Source organism: Condylostylus longicornis, unplaced genomic scaffold, assembly GCF_029603195.1.
Source record: "Condylostylus longicornis isolate FDR11 unplaced genomic scaffold, ASM2960319v2 ptg000135l, whole genome shotgun sequence".
Taxonomy (NCBI): domain Eukaryota; kingdom Metazoa; phylum Arthropoda; class Insecta; order Diptera; family Dolichopodidae; genus Condylostylus; species Condylostylus longicornis.
The window spans coordinates 9,505,792-9,524,327 of record NW_026578103.1 but is presented as its reverse complement, the minus strand read 5'-3'; the positions used below and the strand labels follow the sequence as shown (position 1 = coordinate 9,524,327).

Here is an 18,536-nt window from a genome sequence, read left to right as displayed (position 1 = left end):
AAACTTTCCAATGGAAGTGTCAGATTGCACCTGGCAGCACTAGTATTGCCAGGACCCGAAATATAAATAGTGATATATTTACTCGTACTTATACCTGATATATTTATTAGTTCTATAAATATATTTTAAAAATTAACGCTATTTGGATTTAAACTCTATTAGATGTAATAAAGCTCTATTAGACATAAGATTTTATTATAAAATTATTAATGTTTTTCTACCACAGAAAATCAGTAAGAGTTGAGTGTTTAAGATTCGAAAAAAGAATTATTAAATTCAACAGTTATGACACTTTACCATAGCTCTTTATTTCAAAACATTAATTAAAAATAATTCCAAAACAGTTAAATCTCTGAAATCGTCAACTACCCTGATGTTTTTTATTATACCATTTATCAATTTTGTATAATACTATTGTAATTCAGGGATTTGATTATTTGATAACACACAACATCAAAAATATTAGCCTCATAATTCGAAATTTTCCTGCTAAAAGTACATTTTGTAAAAATAGTCTGTCTTCTTCTACGATATTAATTTTCCTTGTTAAAATAAATTTTATTTATTTTTCGTTTATATTTTAAGCTCTAAGTAAGTATAGGATATTAAATAACATATTGTACTACATATCGTAATATGAGTTACTTTTATATTCATACTTACATAAAATTCTCACTAAAAACTGTAATAATTGAAAAAATCTAATATTAATTTTCAAAAAGCGCCTTAAATTTTTTTTTCAATTTCAATAATAAAAATATTATTAACGTTAAGAAAATTTAAAACGCATGTGAAATATTTTACTTACCAGCTCATATACAATGTAAGTGTAAAGTTATTTACCGTAAAATTCTTAAACCTAAAATTTACGTATACATAACATACGATACCTATACGTGCACTATATTAAAATATGTTATACAACAACAATACAACATATTAATGTTAAAAAAAAACATGTTCATACAAAATTTATACCCTTTCGCCGGATATCAAATTTTAAAATGAAGCCGGAAGGGACTTTTTAAAAGTCACTAAACGATGGTATATGATTGAAAGCAATTTCTTTTCTTTAGTAAATTTTTTAAAGTATGCTGTAGTTGTTCTAATTTTTTCCTTCTCTTTTTTTTTTTTGAAATATTTGCATGTACTCATGATGTTTGTTCAATTGTTCGGAATAAGTTTTGTGGGTGTCATGTTCTCAAAAATTCAATGATAATTTAATAATGAATGTGTAATTGGTAAAAATTATTTAAAAAAATTTATGTAAAAGAAGAAGAGGGTTTTGTTTTTGTTTAAGAACAAAGGGGAAAGTGAAATTCGCGAAATAATTGATTTATTGATTTTTATTATTAATTTTATTAATATAAATTTATAATTATTAAATTGATGAAGATTGAATAATTTCTAAATTTAAATATCGCAGGCATCAAGAAATGTGTTCCTCTTGAGTAATGATGCATAATAAAAAATGTAAAATTTTTCGAATTTTATGAATTTTTTTCAATTTTTAATTTGAAATCGAATTTATAGGTTTATACTGCTGCTTAAAATTTACATTCAATATTCATTAACAACAATTGAATTTTTACTTGATCTTGTACATATATTTGCAAAAAAAAGGATTCGACAAACAAGTCAAATAAGTATTATATATATTTGTAAAAGAAACTTTTGAGAAAGAAAAGAAAAGTGTAATTGAAGAATATTTACTTCAAAAAAAGAGAAAATAAGACCATTTTTAAAAAATGCTACTATTCTGCTGTGGCTCTACTTTCTATAATACTATTTACGAAACTGTGAATACCAAAAATGACATAATTTTGGATAAACACTTGATTTATCGTATGATATTTATTGGATTATTTAATTGACTATAAATTGTGTATTAGTTCCCGAAAATTCCAAAAGACTTGCTTTTACAATAGGTGAATTTAATTATTAAACAGAATTATTTCTTAACTAATAATAAGCTGTATAAAACTTTATAACTAATTGAAAACTATTATTTTCTTTTTTATTTTTAGGCTACATCGTAGCACAAAATTGGAACATTATTACATTTTGATAATAAATGAATTATGGAGCAATAATTCCCATGACTTATTTACAAAAGATTCGAATCAAAACTAAATTAAATAAATTAATAACTAAGAATTGAAGAAAAATAATAATTCTTTGAAAAATAAAGAATTATCAAAAAGAAAAAACACATTTTCAAAAGTAAAAAACCTGTAATCTAAATAGTAAAAGGAAAATATTTGAATATAATCAAAATAATTTAAATTAAAAATGCCATTACCGAAACGTTCAATAGAACCAGTGCATGTAGCACGTTCTGTTTATCAACGTGATGAATTACAACCAACTGAATTAGAAACAGTAACGAATACAACATTAACAAATATTATTCGACAATTGTCATCATTATCTAAACATGCTGAAGATATATTTGGTGAATTAAGACGTGATGTTGGTAATATTGCTGATCGTGCAAATTCACTGCAAGCTCGTATTGATCGTTTAGCAATTAAAGTAACACAATTAGATAGTACTGTTGAAGAAGTACCATTAACTGATATACAATTAAAGAAAGCCTTTAAATCTGCTAATATATTTGATCAACAAATATTTTCACGTGCAACAATGCCAGCACCAATGTTAGAAACATATGCATTATGCGATAAACCACCACCACTTGATAAATTAAATGTATATCGTGATGATGGTAAAGATGGTCTCAAATTTTATACAGATCCAAATTATTTCTTTGAATTATGGAGACAAGAAATGCTTAAGGATACAGAACGTGTTATGCATGGTAAAAAAATGCATCGGCCTAGAGATGGTAGCGCAGGCGGTAATCAAAGTGGACAAGGTAATCAAAGTAGTAATGCTGCTGGTGGTAGAGGACATAAGAAACGTGTACGAACCCCACATAATACAAGAGAAAAACAACGACAAATCGCCATTGGACATGGTGAAACTTTAATGCCTAATAATGTGATTTATAGGACACCAAATGCTGTGCCAACTGATGAATCGGGTTATGGTAGTAAGTATAAAATATTTCCAATAATTACTAGAAAATTATGTAGTATATCTATAATAATTGATGTTATTATGAATGTGGTGGAAGTTAAAAAAAAAAACCAGAAAGGGAAGAAAGTTGAAAAAAAAAATATTTAATTTATTTATTATAATTAAAAAATATTAATAATTTTATATAAATATAAATAGCTTTTTTTATTTTTTTTTTTAATATAAAAATGAAAAAAACAGAAGTTATTTTGTATGGCAAATTTTTATTTTTAGATTTTTATTTTTTTAGAAAATCTGTTGACATTTTATCATGAAGATGAAATGAATGAAAATACGCATTAGAAAAATGCGATTCTAGATTCATTTAATTTATTATTTCAGTTAAAAATAATCGCGTAGACCTACTTGAATAACTCTCAGATTCGATATTTGAAACTGAGCAATACAATCCAAATTAATAAGCAATTTAAGAGCGATTTTAAAATTTATTCGTCATTAATGTTAATAGACGCAAATGTGTTGTGATGTTTGCTCAAATATAGTACAATATTTTAAGCCCATGTGGTTGAAAATTAACTTTTTCATATTAAATACGGCATTTTTGTTATTTTTGTCTCATTTACCTCTTGATTTACTTTATAATTACTTGATGTCAACAGATTTTTAATTTAAAAAGAAAAAAATATATAAGCTTTTTAAATTAGTTAAAAAAAAAGAAAATATGTATAAATTGCAAAAAAAAAAGGAAATAATTGGAAATATTAAAAAATTCAAGACAAGAAAAAAAAAAGCAAACAAAAAAAAAATACTCATTCTATGAAATTAGGCTATCACAGCGATCAACCAAATTATTTCTACTATTATCCAATTCAACATAATACTTTGGAATTGTCACCATCAAGAATTCGTCCGCTTCAAGATGACTTATTGCATCCCGAATTGGATAGTACAACACGTTCTTTAGTTTCTTCATGCATTAAAGATTTATCGTGTAGGTACGAGATTGTATTGTAGCCTAGAGTGAAGAGCCTTGTTGTTGCTAAAAAGAAAAAAAAAAACACTTTTTAATTCCTTATTCAAATTTCATACCGAAAAAAAAAAAAATAACGAAACATAAATGCAATGTCCTGCTTTTAATTTTAATTGTTATTATAAATTTATATTGCAATCATTATCAAAAAAACTATTACATTGTATTTCGTACTCCCATATACATATGTGCATACATATACATACATATATATATATTAATAATTACACAAAATTAAAATTTATAATATGCATAGTATATACATGTAATATCATATATATATATATATCATACATATTTACACTTTATTAATTCAAAATCAATGGTTCACGCTTTTTAAATTTATTAAGAACAATAAAAATAAAACAAAAATGTATTTTATGTAAACTTACATATGTACATGTAATGTAATAATTTAAATGTTTGTAAATTACAATATTATTTCAACATTAAAATTTCACATAACATTTGAAATCGGATCATTATCAATGTATATGTATTTATTACTGTGCATATATTTAAGCAATATTCAATTAAAACTCAAAAAGTATTTATGTAAAAAAAAAACATAACATGTAACTAAAATATAAGCTAAAAAGAAACGTTTTTTTTTTTAATATAAAATGTAATGTAAATGAAATGAAAATTGTAGCTTTTTGTATTGCTCAATATTCTTTTAAATTGTATACCTCCTTCTATATTACACTCTTTGAATTCCAAAAAGCAATAATATTGGGATTGCATATGCATTTCGAGTTGAATCTAAATTCCTTAATTATAGATTTAACCATTTTACTATAATATTTTGAAAGTTAAGTAATCGATTTTTTTTTATATTTGTGTAGACTTTTAAAATATTTTAATATAACACTTTAGCGAGCTATAAATAAATTTATATATGTTGCCAATTATTTAATGAATTCTAATGAACTCTTAATTTTCTAGACAAATTAATAATTAATTTATAAGTAATATTGCATTAGTTGTGATTCTCTTTATATTTTCAACTTTTAACCAAATTTGCTTTTAATTATTGTGCTATACGAGTATAAATATTACTTTTCAATAATTGTTCTCCTATATTTGACAAAAGTTCTTTTTTTTTAATTAATAATATGATGAAAGTTATGATTCATAAAATCTATTATTTTAAATTTTTTATGGTAAAAAACATTTGATTTGCCATAAATATGTGTAAGACAAAAACTTTAAAAGTTACTTTTACTTTTTTAAAATTTAAATATTACCGCTATACCAATTTTCTAAAAAATTTCATACCTACATAATTTCAAATCTACGTAGTTCATTCACAAACGTTTTATGTCCCAAGACCTCTAAATTTTGGATATAATATTGTAAATATTTTTGCTTTTTTAACCATAAAAATTGAAATAAAAAAATAAGTTTTTTAATAGAATGTATTTAAGCGCCAATGATATAAAAAATTTACGACTGAGTACATTATTAAAAAAATTTTCAAATCATAGACAGAAATATAAAAAAAATTTATTTGATTTTAATTTTGTTTGAAAAGGAAAGCGATATAAAGAAATTTTTCATAGAAAAAATACTTAAATAATAAAATTCTGTAAGTTTTCGCATTTCGGAATGTACGTATGTATGTATGTATATTTTTATCTTATTGCCACAAAATTCTAAAATAATTTCAAGATTTTTATTATGTGCAGATTAAAATAAAAAAAAATTGTTTTCTGAATTTTATTGGAAAACAAACAATTTAATAAAAAGCAAATCTTCATCTTCAAATTGTTTCATCTTTAAATTTTAATTAAAATTTTTGTTTACTTTTCAAATTTTACTTTCTCATCGTACAAACTAAACTAATAAAATACCGAAAATGATTAAATATTTATGAGAACTGACTTTAATACATATGTATATATATATATACATATATATATATATAATATCTATGTAAATTTATAAATAGAATAATCCACCTTATGTTTTTTTTTTAATTTTTCATTTTTTTTTTTTAATAATTTTATCCGAATATTACTTGAAAATTATTAAATTTTGTAGGGATGCTGTGTATTTCTGGTATAAAATGTGAAAAATTTTTTTATTATTGCTAATAATTGATACGTTGGTCATATTTGTAATGTACATACAAATATATACACATTTTTAAATTGCACATGTGTGTATCTAAAATCCAATATGAAAAAAAAAGTAAAATACACATTTTCTTGAAGAGTCTATTAGATACTTTATGATTCAATAAAATTACTTTTACTAATTATTGCGAAATAAAAAGTAAAACTTAAAAATCAATACCTACATATTATTAATTAGTATTAAATCTATCGTGAATCTTTAATAATTTCAAATTTCGAAAAAAAAATCTATTTATTTTATAAAAACTATAGGATCTCTACTTATATTATATACATTTACTTACATATATAAATACATAAATATGTTTGTCAATAAAAATTTGACAATTTTTTTACAAATTTACAATAAGAGTATCTTCTGAAGCATAAAATTTTTGTTTCTAAAATATCATTAAACATTTTGATTTAAATATTCATATACAATAATAAAATGCATTCATACACAAATACATTATTATAAATAATTACATACACAACATTATTGAATTATTTAGCACATACAAAAATGATTTTAAATCTTATATAAGTATATAAAAAGTATTCTCAATTACTTCTTTTGTTACTGAAATAAATTGAAGTATGCATATGGTAGATTTGAAGAAAAAAGCAGAAAAATCATATTCTAATTAACCAGTTTGTTCAATTTCCTACTAATTGAAAATCTTGGATTAAGCTATTATTCTTACCCATATCATGATCCTCCTCCATACAATATTGTTCTCATGGAATTGAAAAATTTATTTTTTGGAGTTTTAATTCTTTTCTAATAAAAAAAAAGTTCACTATTATTCTTCTTAAAAATTGTAATAATTCTTCTCTGCTTTTCTGAAAAACAAAAAGAAAAAACAAACAAACATTTTTTTATGTAATGTTTAACTTTTTTTTATTGCTATAGTTTTTTTCTGAATTTGTTTTTTTTTTTTTTACTTGTATATTAATTTTAAATATAATTGACATTATTATATATTTTTATATATTGTGTTGTGTTGTGTTTTACCACTTTATTGCTGTTATAATATTATTTTATACAATCATTTATTTTAATAAAAAAAAGGAAAAAAATCAAAATCAAATGTGTTATACAAATGTGTTATATGTGTATAACAATTACATATACCAAAAAAGTAATAGTTTAGGTTTAGGATAAAAATCAAACAAACAAAAAATATGATACTTATTTTTGAAACAATACAAAAAATATAAAAAACAAAAAAAAAAAATTATTGTTTTTCGAAAATCTTTTTTTCTCTTCTTTTGTATATTATTATTTTCTAGGCTATGTAAGGCCTTATAATATGCTATCGCATTTGGAAAATAATCATACGCTAGCAATGTTAACAGCAACCATGATTTCAGGTCAGATGTTGTGATGTTGTGCAAAAAAAAAAAAAATATATATTTTTTTTTGTAAAATTTTTTGTTACGTAGTTTTCCTTTTCAAAAAGAAAATTGTATACAATGAAAACACGAAAAAAAATTTCCCTGAAAGTGTTTTTTCAAATCCAATTTGTTTTTTGTTTTTTTGTTTTTATAATTTTTTCATTTTTTTTTATTATTTTATTTTTTTAAGGATATATTTTTTGTATTATGTAATCTGTAATTTAATATTCGATTAATAGATAATTAAGTATATAATGTACATATGTACATATTTTATATGAATTTTAAAACAGGAATTAGAATGTGTACATATTTTTGTATTATTGTAAAAAATAACAAAAATTTTTTGATTTTAAAAATTGATGGCGAATCTATGTTATAAATACAATTTAAAAATTAAATAAAATTAAATTTATTGAACATTTCATTTAAGTTGAAATTGTTAACCTTGTTAGTTTTTCGATTCTTATTGAAAGTCGTTTCTTATTTTATAGACTTCTATTGAAACTACGATTTTAAATTTTATTCAGTCTCAATTTATTCAATTTATTTGTTTTGAAATTTGAAATCTTAAAAATAAAAATACAAATGAGAAAATATTTTTAAAATTTTGCCAGTTAAAAGTATTATTTGGAAATTCTGTCATTCAAAAATATTAGTTACTATTTATTTATACAGTAAAATCTATGATTTCATCTGAGTCTGATGTACGAGTATAAGTAAAGTCGTATATGTAAATCCAGTTTGATATCAGACTCCATTCCAGTTTGTCTGATGGAAAATTATAGAAAACATTCTATTCTTGTCAGATTTACAGTCAGATTTTTTAATAGCAAAATTGCGGCAATTAATTTTTTCGTGGTAGTTTTGAGTAGCAACATCACAAAACTCTAATGCATAATATAGCGACAAAATAAAATCTGAGCGTCATCATATAATTTCAATCTGATATGTAAGCAATTATCGTACTTTATCTACAATGTCGTGTATGTATTTAAATAGTATCTTTTAGAACTACCATTTAAATATAATTTTTGACAAATTGATTGTATATAAAATTTTTAAACCGATAATAATTTTAAGCATTTAAAATTAATTTTGGAATAAAAAATGTAAAATTAAATGCGATTAATTTTTCGCGAAGAAATATAAAATCTATAAAACATCATATTACAATCAAAAACATTTTGGAAGCACTGTGTTTTTTGCAATTTAAATTCTTTTTTATAATTAAATCAACAAATTAATTTAGGGCGATTTGTAAAATTGTCCTATTAAGTTTAAAATTTGAAAAAAAAAATTACGAGATTATATTATAAATTTATATTATGCGTCAATTTTTCATTTTCCAATTTTGAGGTTCGCCATCTTAGTTATAGCGATACAGAATAAATTTTTTTTAGCTTTAGTTTATTCACTGGGAACCAACCACCTTTGTTTTATTTTAATTTCAATTTTCATAAGATCCCGTGTGTTTTTTCATTTTTATTTGATTAAGAGCAATTTTTTTTTAAATAAAATTCGTATGAAATTCACAATTCTTAAATTTATATTTTGTATTAGTAGAGACACTTCCAAAAAATGTTCCCCCTTTTTTTGCATTTTTACAACTTATAATTAAATAAAATAGTTATAAATTTTTAAGATGCAGCGTATTGCCGAACACTTTTAGAATGCAACATTTTATGATATCAACCAATGCTAAAAAGAAATTAATTTTGCAAATTATATAAATACTTCAATAATATCATGTCTGCTTCTCTTATTCACTTTTTTTTTGTTGATTAATTAGTAAACATATAATTACAATATTTTTATGTGTAAAATATTTTGAAATTATTATCTGTACGTCAAATTTTCGCGAAACTTACTGTTATTCGTATTTCGGTTTTTTTTGTTATATTTCAACGATTCTTATTAAACATAAAGCTTTTAGGCTTTCTTTCTTATGTTTTTTAATTATAAAATATAATAGTTGCTTAAATATAAAGTCTGTTAAAAAAATATAAGCTAAAAAACAGCGTGTTTTGTGTAGCGTTAGTAAAATTACAGAATAATTCTTGAAAAGAATTTTTTAGAAAAAAAAAAACAAACGGATAACTATTTGGGCCACAGGTTATTTAAATTTACTAAACTCCTATGATTTTTTATAAGTACATATAAATTAATTTTATTTTATCTACTGCAAAATATGTTCTATTTTATTTTATTTTTAATTTAAAAGGGTTTATTTTTTTTTTATAAATACTCGTACTTATGTAATCAAAATTAGATCCATTTGTATGGGGTTCGTGACTTTAATTTGATGTACAAATCATTAATTCAATTTCCTTCTCAAATTTCAAACAACTGTTCATTATGTCTCTTGGATGTCTTTTTTTTCACCTAATCTTCATTATAAAAAAAATTATATTTCAGTCAAAATCAACATTCAATCAATGGTGTCATTAACTTTTCATATTATTCATATGTTTTCGACACATAAGTTCAATTCAATCCTTAATAATTTTCCTCTATTTTTTATCAATAATAACTAGGCTGTAGACTTTTAGTAGCATGCTCTTGGCTCTTATAATAATAATTTATCATACTTAATTAATTTCTTAAATGGCTCATTTAATTTTGAATATAATGTGTATTTTGTTTTTAAGTACTTTTAATAATTTTCACTTAAAAACCAAAAAAAAATGTAGAAAAGTATTTGATAATGTCCAATGATCATTTATTTTCTCACTCATTTAACATCGTATCTGAACTTCCTCCCGTAAAAATGTAAAATTTCGATTTTTTAACATATAAGTAATGTAGATGAACTCTTTTTTTTATTAATCATCCATGAAAAATATATTTTATTGCTTTAACCAAGGTCATTAATTTTTAAATATAATTAAAAAGTTTAATCATAAATAAAAAATAATATTATAATTTGAATTTAACATAAAAATTATTCAAAAACTTATACTTATTTATGAAAATTTTATAGTTAAAAATCACACCATTCATAGTTAAGTTGCATTTTATGAATAATTAACGTATTTTTATTTAGATTTATTTTTGTTTTTTTTTATTTTTTCAATTTTTTGAGTATATAATTAATAATTTAAATAATTCTTGTTATGGTATTTAAAAATGTAAAACAAAATATGAGTATTGCGATTATGTAAACGAATGATTTATATATATTTGGACCTTGATGCTCATAACAAGAGTAATTGTATTTTGATTCTAACTTAGCTTTGATACATATATAACTTAAATTGCTAAAAATTATTTAAATTTTCCATTACTAATTAAACATTTTTTTTTATTATGAAATCTTGAAGGTATGGGTGTTTACGATACACGACCTCCTCGACCAAATTCAATCGAATTACGACGAAGCTATCCAGCCGAATCAGTAGATGGCGGATATGGGCCTTTGTCACCACAAGCAGCAGCAAATGCAGGTACTGGATATCAATCAATTTATGGTATGCATCCAAATGCTGTTGGTGGACAACAGCATATGCAACAAATGCAACAACAACAAATGAATTTAACACAACAACAGCAACAGCAACAATTATACGATGAATCAATTTATAATTCGCAATCTATTTATGGCCAAGGTGGGCAAGGTCCAATATCACAAGAAAATTTATATGCGCCTGGCACTCCATCACGAACAAAACCCAGACCTACACAACCGCCACCAGCTCCACCATCAAATGGCAGCAATGGTGGTACCCCGAATACATCAAACGCAAACACACCAACACGTGGCAGAAGTATGTCGACTGGAAGAGATAATTTACCACCGCCTCCACCTATACCAGATGGATTAAATAACGGAGGTAATATGGCGCCAAATTCACCACCACCACAATTGAATATGAATGGAGGTAATGTTGTAGCAAATAAATTATTAGGACGTGCAAATAGTACATCAAGATCTGGTTCCCCGCAATTGGGACCATGTAGTAGTGTGCAGGATGCTAATGCATTAGTTATGGCACAATTAAGTAATCAAATCAATAATCTTAACCATATTAATATGCAAATGAATCAAATAAATAATATTAATGATTTGCCACCACCTCCACCAATACCAGATCAGGTACGAATTAAAAAATACTTTGTGTTATTAGTCTATGATCTATTATATCAAAATTATTTTTAATCGAAATATATTATTTTAGATAACGCCGCCAAATTCAGCTCCACCACCACCACCTCCCCCTCCACCATTATTAGAGGGTCCCCAACAAAATCAACAACAAAGTCAACAAATTATTCCTCCAAAACCGATGGCTAATGGCGATATACCAGGAAATCATCCATCGGCTAATGGTGTAATTATGGCCGGACAAGGTTTAGGTGGTAAAGTAACTGTGGGACCGAAAAAATTATTACCTCCATTCCATGATACTCGAACGGATCTAATGAAAGCCATAAGAGATGGTAAAATTATTTTTTTCTTAAATTTTTCTAATAAATGAAATTAATATAAGTTTTTTATTACAAATTTGTAGGAATAACCTTGAGAAAAGTCGAAAGAACCGAACAAAAAGAAATTGAAAGATCTACTGGTTTACATGATGTTGCTTCAATTTTGGCAAGGCGTGTAGCAATTGAACTATCTGAATCGGAAGACTCAGAAAGTGAAGACGATAGTGAGGGATGGGTTGAACCACAAGAAACGTCCGCTTGATCTTTAGCCGATGTAGGTGGTGGCAATACTAGTAATATTAGCGGTAATAAAACCAAAAAGAAAAAATAATTAATAATTTTTCACAGGAGTGAACTAATATTAGAATAGAAGGAATAATGAAAATGTGTTTGAAAACATTAATTAAAGAAAAATAAAAACGATATTAAAAAGAAACAAATTCAACAATTAAAGGTGTAATTAATAATAAATCTTTTAAATCTACCTTTGCATAATGGTACTAATTATTATAAAAACAAATTATATGTAATGTAATTTGTTAAATTAAAGAAAAATTATACATATTCATAATGAAAACAATGAAAAACTATTAAAATCTTTTAATGGAAATTTGAACAAAAAACCTAAAACAAATAAATAAAGTTAAATAAATTTCTAATTGAAATTAGTTGAAATATTTTTAATAAAATCTTAAAATAAATATAATTTATTGAGAATGACATAGATATGTGACAAACATTTAGTGTATAAATTATTATAAAATTACCTAAGTAATAACTCTTTAGTATTTCATAAAATTTACTGAAAATATGAGAAAGATTATTGAATTGGATTAAATCAAAGAATATGTAAGGCTTTTCTAATACTGGTTCATCACGTTTAGTTGCATAATGTAAATTCAACTTTAATTTTACGAATTATAATAAAGTGAAATGTTAATAATTATTGTTATTTAATTTGCTTTGCGAAAATTAAAAGTAATCGAAAAAAGTAATTAAAAAAAAGTTCGCCATATTTTAATTGTACATTATTTTTAAAGTTTGCAAAAATTAAAAAAAAAAAAACAATTTAAAAATATAGTATTGTACATTTATCTTAAAAATATAAAATAAATATAAATTAGTTACTTCATTCAAATAATAAAATATAAGTAAATAAGGAAAAATATTACATAGTACATAATATATTAATTTAAAAACATTTCAACACAAAAACAAAGGAGACACAAAAAGATTTATAATCGTAAACAAATTATAAGAAAATTATTATTTAATTTTGTATATTATTTTTTTGTAAATATTATTTCTTAATTACACATTATAATAAATTTAATTTAGAAAAATTAGGTAGTGCTTTTAATTATTTTTCAATTTTGTATTTAAAAAATCAAAGTGAATACATATGTGTTATGTATTTAGATTTATATGAATATAAAAACTTTACAAAATTCAATAAATATACACAATTATATAATATATGTATCAATACCAATTATATTTTTGAAGCAAAAAATTATAAGTGTATGTACATATTTAAATATATTATAAATTATGTAATCAATTAAATTTTTTGTTTTAGTTTTCAAATAAATATAACTAAAACTTATCTTAACTACGTTTTGAAACAGGTCATTCGTTTCTCATCAATTAAAATATATTAAATTATGTTTTTAAATATAACTAATGAATATAAAATTTTATACTGCTTGTTGCCAAATTAAAATCGGGTCTTTAAATTTTCATATTCAATTCAGGTCCTTAAGACCAACTTTTGAAACAATCTTAATCTGTTGATCATTTTTATTATTCCTTATTAACTCATCCCATTAAAATTTAATTCAAGTAACATTATTCGATTTATTGAACTATTTTTATTGGTTGAAATTATTACAGTAAATCATTAGGAAAACTTGAAAAGGAAAATTTTGTAGAGTAAAATTTTATTTAATATACTTTAACTTAATCTTAATTTTAAAAAAATTTTTAGTTTCAAATTTAAAAACAAAAAACAACCAATATAATTACTTTCTCGATGCATTTAATTTTGAACATTTCTATTTAACTTTAAGTTTTAACAAGTTTTCTATTTAAACTTGGCATTGTACAGTGCAGTAAATACATATATGTATTTATTAGCTAGCTAGAAAACACACAATATAATCGATTGCAAGGCAGTTATTTCAATGGAAATAATAGTTATTGATATTAATTTATGTGCATTTACTTAGATCTATTTTGATAGCACGTATTTAGTTTTTTAATTCTTTCCTTTATGTATGTATATATTTATTTATTAAATTTCTTATTTACATTTCATATTTCTTAAATCTTTGATAAAATTTGCCTTAAATTACATTTTATTTTTATCTTTATTAAATTCTTTCAACCATTAACTTATAAATAAATAAATTTATTTTATTTATTATATAAAATATCTTCAAGCATAAAATATCATAAGTATTAAAAAATAATTATGTATTAGATTCGTTATTTCTCGGATTACGGTTCTATTAAAGTGTTGTGAAAGCAAGTAAATGTTACTGCATACCGTATATAAGGTCTTATACGATCTACTTTTTTTGTTTTTTAATATTGTAAAAGATGTTATACATTGTATATCAAATAATATATAATAAAATTATTCTTCCATTTAGCAGTTTTTATAAATTATGGTATGATGAAATAAATGACGATATGAATGACGATAAATGAAAATAATAATTGATTGGTTGTTATACAAAAAAAAACATAAAATTAAATAATAATTGTATAAATAAGATTAAAATGCTTTATGTACATAATAAAATATTATTTTGCAATTCTTAAACATGTGAATAAAAAAAAAAGAAAAAAAAATTACAAATTGTAATAATTATATTAATATAAATTTTGATAGAAGGTTGAGGTAAATTACATATGTATAAATAAAAATTATCTTATTTACAAAAAATATATAACACCATTTAAGAAAACAAACATTTGAAACCAAAAACTAATAAAAAAAATATATATTCTAGTGTATTAAGAAATTTTTAAAATTCTTTTATTAGGATTATTGCGTTTATATGTGTTATAAAATTTGCTTTAAAACTTCTCGCAATCTTAAGTATAAATTCTTATCATGTTACATCTTTGACAACATACAAGTAATAATTACTGAGTTTTTATATTTTCTTGTTTTGTTATTCTTTTGTAATTAAAACCATAAATGAATTGAAAACTTAATGAAATGACAAAATGGAAAATTTCTAATTTTTGCAATTGGATTTAAATAATTAATTCTGAAGAAAATTTGTAATGTAATTTAAAAGAAAATATGTACATATGTTAAAAGTTTTCCTTTGAAAAGAAAGACATGATTGTTTTAATTTTAGTAGCATACAATTTTTATAATCGATTTTGTGACATGATTTTTTATATTTAAAAAGCGAAAATATGAAGTTTGAAAAAATTGGACAAATTATAAGTTATTTACTCTATAAATTTAATAATATGTAAGTGCACATTTCCAAATAATATATCTCATTATTGGAATAATATCTAGAAAAAAATTTAATTCAATTTAAATTGAATACAATACATAAATTAAAATTATTCAACAGGATTTGTGGCAAATTATATTAAAATAACAAACTTTATAAAACTTTTGACGCCCGAAACAACAAAATATTTAAACAAAACTTAGAAATTTAATGGTGAAAATTTATCTCATTCCTTTATTAAGTAGTTTTATTATTTCTTCTTCAAAATTACATTGATAAATATTGTATATTAATTAATAATATATATTATATTTGTATATATACATACATATATGTGTGTATTTTTATAACTTTAACGCATATATTTCGCTAAAAAAATATAAATATGAACGCTTAAATCAAAAATATTAAAAAAAATTTTTCGTTTTACATTATAATATATCTAATTTGATTTAATATACATAACATGTTTTTGATAAAAGTAAAATAGAAATTTTTGATATAGTTAAACAAATTAAAAATTCAAATTGAAATTATTAAAACAAAAGGAAATTATAACAAAAAGGAAACGAAAAATAGCAAAATAATAATTATAATAAAAATACTTTGCAAAATAATTAAAATATTTGATTATATGAAAGACAAAAAATTGAACTACAAAAAAGAAAAAATTGCGAAAAAAAACATAGGAAAAAAAATTATAATAATATTCTAATAAAAAAATTAAATTGTATTTACATATTAAATATATCAATTATTACTTATTTAAAAAAAATGAAAAATATAAAAATAAAAAAAAAAATTGAAATAATTTATACAATAAAAAAAAAAACGCCTTTTTTTTTATCTGAAACAAAATAACTTCCATATTGCAGAATTAGAATTTTATAAGGAAAAAAAACAGAACGCCCGCAAAATGTATTTTGCATTAGGGCAAAGTGGAAAAAAACATAAGTTGCTTTATTTTTCGGCTATGACTTTTATTTAAACAATTTTAATAAAATTAGAACTGGTAAATTATTGGCGCTAATAACTAAAATTTTGTAATCGTAAGTCTTATAGTTTTGATACATAAAGTTGAAGGTTATGTGTACCAATGTACACATAATATTTGAAATTTGTAATAAAATTATTATTGCCACTACATATTAAATTATTAATGCATTATATTTTGTTTAACTTTTTGTGCTATAAACTTATTTCTTAAAAAGGTTAAAACATTGATATTTTGATGGGTATGAAACTGAATAGAACATTCTTTTCTATGAATTTAATTAAACTAATTAGTTAAACTAATATTAGTGAAATGCTTATAATTTATTTATGCCCTGTATGATATTGGTAAGTTTTAATTTTAATTTTCATTATTACATTTTTATTTTTTGGTATTTTTTACCTGTTAAATTAATAATATTTAATAAACCTTAACAGGTTTGAAATCCGTTTTTTTCTTTCAAAACAATTTCTTAAACACAATTTCTTCAATTGCACTATTATGGTAGTTGTTTCAAATACTGATAACTATCGAGGTCTATAAAATTCAATTACAAAAACAATGAAGAGAATGAATACATATTATATACCTCGCTGTTAATTAACACACATAACTACAGTTTCAATAAGCTTGCGAATTTTATTTCAAAGCAAAATTAATGATATTATAATTTAAAAAAGGATTGGTTGGCATAAAAATTTCATTGGCTTGTAGTTTAATATTTAAAAAGTATAGTTTGCTATTACATTATTATATTAGTTATAAAAATATATGATTTTCGATCGACAATATAATCAAATGATTTTAGATCACTCGAATATAACTTGATTAAATTAAAAAAAAAAACAAAACAGGAAAAAAAATGTATAACAATCAGTAAAACTTGTTAATCATACACTTCTTTTTTATACAATTTGCCTTTTGATATGACAATGCCTACAGGTTTTTCTTTTATGCATTAAGTTAAAAATTTGCAATTATGTATTTATGTAAATAAAATCATATAATATATAATTATGGGTTGTTGCGATTTATCTATTCATGTGAACGTAAATGCGCGAATCTAAAATTTAAAAATCTTATATTGATTTTGCTAAAAATTACATAAAATATAATTATAGCTTTCTCACAATGCTTTCCTTAGAAAACTATACGTTTTCATTATACAGGGTGGTCCAACACTACTGTTAAAGGTCTTCTGTTAAAGGAGTAAATTGGAAATTTTGAATCCACTGAATATTATAACAAATTAAGTCTTTTAAAAAAATTATATAACGCACAAAACTGGTAATATTTTTTTTGATTGCTGTACAATTTGGTAAGAAATAAGATCGATAAAAAAAAATAACTTAGAAAGATCGATAAAAAAATGGTTTTGTTATTCCCTAAAATTGTAATTTTTTGCAATTAAAAAATTTTTAATTTGGGAAACGTTTTAGAAAACAGTAAAACATTGATTCATTAAGAGAAAAATAAAGCAGCGAATATAACAAAAAAAAACAAAATTTTAAGTTTGGACTGAATTTATAAAATTTTACAATTTTTGTATTTTTTGAATTTTCCAGCTAAGTCTCAATTTTTTCTTGATTGCAACCCCTTAAATTTAGTTTGAAAAACGACGTTAGATCATATAACAATACACTCATGTAATTTTTTTTAATTGAATAATGAAATGAATTTTTTTAGAAATCATAAAAATGTAATAATGATTGGCCATATTAACAAAATTTATTTTTGTTTTATACGTACATACGCAAAAATTATATTATATACTTGAATAATGCCATATATTACAGAATATTGCATTAAAATTTTTATCATAGAATATTTTTGAATGTACGTATAACAAAATACTTAAGTGAAAAAAAAACAAAAAAAAAAAAAATTTTTTTTTAGATTATTTAGGTACATCTACAACTATACCAAGTTTATATATTTTACTTAACATCGCATATGTGTACATAAACTACTAATTTAAACTCTATATAATTTAAAAATTGCTTATCGCAATTTTGGGTACAACTACTGCATATGCTGACGAA

The 18,536-nt window shown here is 22.4% G+C and overlaps 1 protein-coding gene across 4 annotated transcripts in view; it reads left to right on the top strand.

Annotated features, from left to right (window-relative positions):
* LOC129615350 (actin-binding protein WASF2) overlaps positions 1-13,220 on the top strand; it is a 51,375-nt gene extending 38,155 nt beyond the window's left edge. For 2 of the 4 annotated variants that reach the window (XM_055530502.1, XM_055530503.1), the window contains exons 2-6: positions 2,028-3,055; positions 3,869-4,033; positions 10,914-11,686; positions 11,769-12,030; positions 12,102-13,220. In XM_055530502.1, coding sequence (XP_055386477.1) covers positions 2,293-3,055; positions 3,869-4,033; positions 10,914-11,686; positions 11,769-12,030; positions 12,102-12,280 — 2,142 coding nt within the window. In that variant the 5' untranslated portion in view covers positions 2,028-2,292 and the 3' untranslated portion in view covers positions 12,281-13,220. Of the gene's footprint in view, positions 1-2,027; positions 3,056-3,868; positions 4,034-7,485; positions 7,567-10,913; positions 11,687-11,768; positions 12,031-12,101 lie in introns of all 4 variants that reach the window. The other 2 variants (XM_055530504.1, XM_055530505.1) reach the window with 2 other exon arrangements.
* Positions 13,221-18,536: the final 5,316 nt, after the last annotated feature.